The 5,506-nt window shown below is 34.6% G+C and overlaps 1 protein-coding gene across 1 annotated transcript; it reads left to right on the forward strand.

Moving 5' to 3' along the window:
• Positions 1 to 3,380: 3,380 nt before the first annotated feature.
• LOC131644292 (L-ascorbate oxidase homolog) lies at positions 3,381 to 5,506 on the forward strand (the record flags this gene model as incomplete). The annotated part of the gene is made up of 7 exons (XM_058914756.1): positions 3,381 to 3,599; positions 3,699 to 3,844; positions 4,081 to 4,190; positions 4,292 to 4,562; positions 4,650 to 4,746; positions 4,840 to 5,185; positions 5,272 to 5,506. Coding segments are annotated over exons 2-7 (1,200 nt in total), but the record flags the coding sequence as incomplete, so codon positions are not given.

A 5,506-nucleotide genomic window follows, 5' to 3' on the forward strand; every position in this document is an offset into this window, starting at 1 on the left:
TGTGATGGTGTGGTTGAACTCAAGTTGGAGAGAAAAATGGTTGCAACTTATTCGGTTGTTGCTATGAGGTTGAAAAGAAAGAAAAAGAAAAAAAAATGTGAAAAGAAAAGAAAAAGAAAGAAAAAAGTGAAAAAGTTTTGAAAAACAAAAAGAAAAGAGAAGCAAATAATTGTGCTAATAAGTATTGTGATTAGTTTGAGAAACCCGTGGTTAAGAAAGAAGTTTAATCGAGATTTTGTTGTTTGAATCTTTGGTGGATTGATCACTCCCTTAGGTTTAGGAAAGTTTTTGTTTCGATTAGCCTTAGGAATTATCCCTTGTTTGTTAACCAAGCCACATTACAACCTTGAAAAGCGCTTGTGATCTTGCTTTTATATCTTCAATGTGATTTTTGGATGAATGCATAATTTAATCTTTTGTTTGCAAGATTGTTGGATGAGTGTTAAAAGTCCTTCACCTTTGTGTGTTCTTCATCCATTGATGAATTTTTGCTAGGTGTGATTCACAATGTGAGCATGTATTGTGTTAGAATGTTTTGTATGCTTTTTGTACTTAGGATTAGTTTCATTTACATGTTGTCGTTGTAGTATAGTGGTAAGTATTTACTTTGTTTATACATTTTTGTATTGAGCCATACATTTGTTTTTGGTTTTCAAAACTTGTTGATTCACAATTCTTTGGTTTATTACTTTTGATTCTTTGATTTATTTGACATTGTTTGAGGACAAACAAAGTTTCAAGTTAGGGAGAGTTTGATAAGTGCCAAAATGTCGATGTTTTGAGTATGTAAATAGTGGCACTTATCGATACTTTTGTTAATACCGTTTGAATAATTCCCCGTTTTATGTATAAATACGTATACTTTGTGAATAGTTGTATTTTCATATACTTTTATACCATTTGATAGTTTTTCCTTTGTTTATATAGGTATTCATGCTTATTGGAGCCTTGAGGAATAAAGTGTCAAAGGCACGACTTCGATTTCGCAGTTTTGGTGCAAGCCCGCTTAGCCACCATCAAGCGGACTTCCATAGGCTCAAAATAAGGATGATAAAAATCATCATTTTGGTTTCCATTAATTCATTATTGGATAGAGCATTGAATAAGCTTTCCAACGTTTCGAACCGGGCGCAAATCGGAGTTACGGTTCTCGAGTTGTGGCACCAACAAAATCTGTTTTTTTTCATGACAGCACAGTCCGCTAAGCGGACTCTGTGCCGCTAAGCGGACCTGCTGAGACAACAACTCGTTAAAAGGGACCAAAAACACAATTTTTAGGTTATGTTTTGGGGTAATTGTTCCCAAATCATCAAACCTTCACTCTTTGGGTAGATTAGCTTAGAAAACAACTTCGGAGGTTGCATACGGATGATCGGGGGTGGATTGAGCGTCGAACGGAGCTGACAAACCGGGAGATTTTCGGTTCATTTCTCTTCTTATTTGTGTATTTCTCTTTGGTTGGGTGTTGTTTGTATATTTACTTGAATCTTATGTATATTTACCGGTTATAATGTTATGTTTAACTTGCTTTACAAATCCGTGTTGATGTTATCCTAGATTTTTGCTATATGCTGGGGATTTGGGTTGCTTTAGAGATAAACTTCTTGAATCCTTATCTAGGATGATAATCTGTTTGTTCTGAACTCTAGAGATAGATTTAGAGCTAGCATTCACTATGGGTATCTGTTCTTAATGCTTTCGTGTTTGAGCGGCGCGCGAGAGATCGCCGACGCGAGAATACGGATGTTCTCGCGACTTCGCGTTAGAGATAACCTTAGTTGTGAGATGATCTCGTTTTTGCTCCAGAGATGGACGCTTATGTGAGAGATACGTGATGACATAGATGAGTATCGTAGGTTGAGTATAGCGGGTTGGTAAGTGTATGTTTGTGAAAAGTGAATATATTTACATTCCTGATAAGTTATTTCTCTTCTAAGAATGTGTTTATTTTTTCCTGTTTATATCTTTTTATCTTTTGTTTATTCAAACCCAAGCTCGAAATCATAGAAACTGTTGAATGGCATCTCACCATCTCTGAGGACGATAATTCCCGGATCAATATTTCCAAATCTTTTTTGTTACTTGCCGCTATGCCCGCATCAACACTTACAAGATCGGTGAGAGAATTTGGTGTTGATTAAGGTGGAGTTAAGTTGTATTATGATAGTCAGAGTCTCATTTATTTGGCAAACAATCTGGTGTATCTTGCCAGAACCAAGTATATTGATGTGAGGTTTCACAAAATTAGAAAGTTACTTGAATCTAGACATATATTATTTGAAAAGGTTCATACTTCAGATAATGCAGTTGATATGTTGACCAAGCCAGTCATTAGTGACAACTGATAAGTACATGCATTACTTAGACTTGTTTCATGTTTCTCAATGTTAAGCTGGAGGTGTACCTTTCCAGTTTTTAGGATGAGTCGTTATGTAAGAAGTATTCATAGAGGTTTGATATTCGCTAAGGTGGAGATTGTTGAGTAATACTCATATTGTTGAGATGATTATGGGTTGTTGAGATAACCATAGGTTGTTGAGAATATAACTTATATTATTGAGAGAATTATGAATTGTTGAAATAACAATGGATTGTTGACCGTATAACAAATATTGTTGAGATAATTATGAATAAAGATAATTGTTTGTTGAAGGAAACTGAAGATTAATGTTTTAGATAAATTGAATTTTAGTATTATATATATGGCTTGTAACACTCTAATCTAAAAAAATTTAGAAGACAGAAATAAATGAAACTATACCTACTTTATCGTCGCAGAGATAAGTGTCTTTGACCGAATTGCATTAATAAAGAGATCAATCGTGTTTATTATCTTTTACTTTTAATAATCTTTAGTCTTTTATACTAGTTGCTGTTCTAGTAATTTTATCAAAGCTCATGAGAGACCTCAAGAAAGATGAATGTAATTTTCCAAATAATAATGGAGAATCACATAAGTTGGAAGAAATGGGCAGGCAGGGAGGGTGTGAAATTACTTTGAAAATGACAGCATAACAAAATGAATGATAATCATAATTCAAGGCGAGACATACTACAGCTTTTTATCATTCTCAGTAAAGTAGGTTCACCCAATAAGATAAAGTTCAACAGCCTTGGGCCATTCCATCCATGATGACTATTACTATGGCAGATCTAAACATAAAGATCATAAATACTCCACGCTGGATTAGACTGATGCATCAATTAAGAGACAAACTTAAGAGCAATTTGGTATCTAACATAAGCAGAAAAAAAAAGTCAAAAAAGAATACAAACTTCACTTTAATAATGATATCTTATGATATAAATAATTCAATAAATAGCAGGCATGACATTTTATATAACTTTACTTTGAAGCAACTACAAATTCATTCATGTAAACGCGTTAATAGCGCCGAAACTGAATCATCTAATTGCTACCTTAAAAGTATCCAAAAAATAAAGATCCTCCATTTTTTTTCAATTTTTTATTATCATAGTAACAACACTCTTTGCATATATATTATTATGCAAAGAAAACCTTCATCACTACTACACCTTAATTTCAAGCCTGAGTAGGTGTTAACACTATCTCACTCTTGAAGTGAATCACAACACTGGTAATTTTCTTCATTCTAAGAAATTTTAATATGAAAGCAATGCTTCATATTCAATTCCTGGTTTTTAACATTCTTACCTTGTTTTTCTATTGGTTGTAGTGGCAATGAGAAACACATGTTTTCTCTATCTGCTGCATGTTCTAGCTCTGCTTAGTGTTTCACTAGTTCAAGCAGAAGACGGTTACAAATATTTTACATGGACGGTTACTTATGGAACTCTTTCTCCATTAGGTAGTCCTCAGCAGGTGTGTTATATTCTTTCATTGAATCTTATTAAGCTCTAATATTTTGCAAAAAATTGATAGTTCAAGCTTTCACGGTTCCTATTGTTGTATACGAAGTTTATGTTCTCGTTGAACTCACTGGTTGATTTTGATGCTCAATTAGACTTGGTAACTATTGACAACACAGTTCTGATTTCTAGTACGAATACTAGCCGTGTTTTTGAAGTCTAGTCTAAATTTTGGTGCTTGATTTTTAGGTGATTCTGATCAATGGTCAGTTTCCGGGGCCTCAGATAGACTTAGTAACTAATGAAAATGTGATTCTCAATCTTGTCAACAAATTGGACCAACCATTTCTACTCACTTGGTTAGTTTCTATTTTTCGATATTGAAATTTATATATGTCATAGCAAAAGATATTATGCATTTTCTTGGCATTTTTGGTTCAACATTGTTGCTGTAAACCAGGAATGGAATTAAACAAAGGAAAAATTCATGGCAAGATGGGGTATTGGGAACAAACTGTCCCATACCTCCAAACTCAAATTACACATACAAGTTTCAAGCCAAGGATCAGATTGGAACCTACACATACTTTCCATCAACTCAACTTCATAAAGCAGCTGGAGGGTTTGGAGCACTTAATGTCTATCATAGATCTGTCATCTCAGTGCCTTATGCATACCCTGATGGAGATTTCACTTTTCTCATTGGTGATTGGTACAAGACTAGCCACAAAGTAAGCAAAATTACATTTTTACCTCCATTTGATAATTCTAAGGATGAATTTGGTACAAGTTCATCTTTTATGGTATGATATTTGCAGGCATTAACGGCGTCTTTGGATTCCGGAAAATCTCTAGCATTTCCTGATGGACTTCTTATCAATGGTCAAGCTCATACAACCATAAATGGTGATCAAGGTAAGTCTTTCCGAAAGTTCAAAGAAAACCATTCAATTTCGTCATCGAATTTATTTTTCCAAACCGTATTTATTCTTAGTTTCTTGATTTCAGGGAAGACTTACATGATTAGGATCTCGAACGTGGGATTGTCAACATCAATTAACTTCAGAATTCAAGGACATGCCCTCAAACTCGTTGAGGTCGAAGGATCACATGTTATTCAGAACATGTATGACTCACTTGATGTGCATGTTGGTCAATCCGCTGCTGTTTTGGTTACCTTAAATCAATCTCCAAAGGACTATTACATTGTCGCCTCAACAAGATTTTCGAGAAAGATTCTCACAGCAACTGCTGTGTTGCATTATACAAACTCTCACTCTCCGGCTTCTGGTCCGTTGCCTAGTCCTCCGGCTTACCAATATCATTGGTCTTTGATACAAGCCAGAAGCTTCAGGTCATAAAAAAAGTCTTGTGTTTGTTTTTAATCCATCTAAAGTACGATAATTTTCTGTTTTTTAATATCTATAATTTTGATTTCAGATGGAATCTAACCGCAAATGCAGCTAGGCCTAATCCACAAGGATCATACCATTATGGAAAAATAACTCCTACAAAGACAATTGTATTGGCGAATTCAGCACCTTTGATTAATGGAAAACAGCGTTACGCTGTTAACAAAGTTTCCTTTGTTAACCCTGATACACCTCTCAAACTTGCTGATTACTTCAACATTCCTGGAATCTTCAGTGTGAACTCAATCCAAAGCCTTCCTTCT

The sequence above is a fragment of the Vicia villosa genome, linkage group LG1 (genome assembly GCF_029867415.1).
Source record: "Vicia villosa cultivar HV-30 ecotype Madison, WI linkage group LG1, Vvil1.0, whole genome shotgun sequence".
In the NCBI taxonomy this organism is placed as follows: Eukaryota; Viridiplantae; Streptophyta; class Magnoliopsida; order Fabales; family Fabaceae; genus Vicia; species Vicia villosa.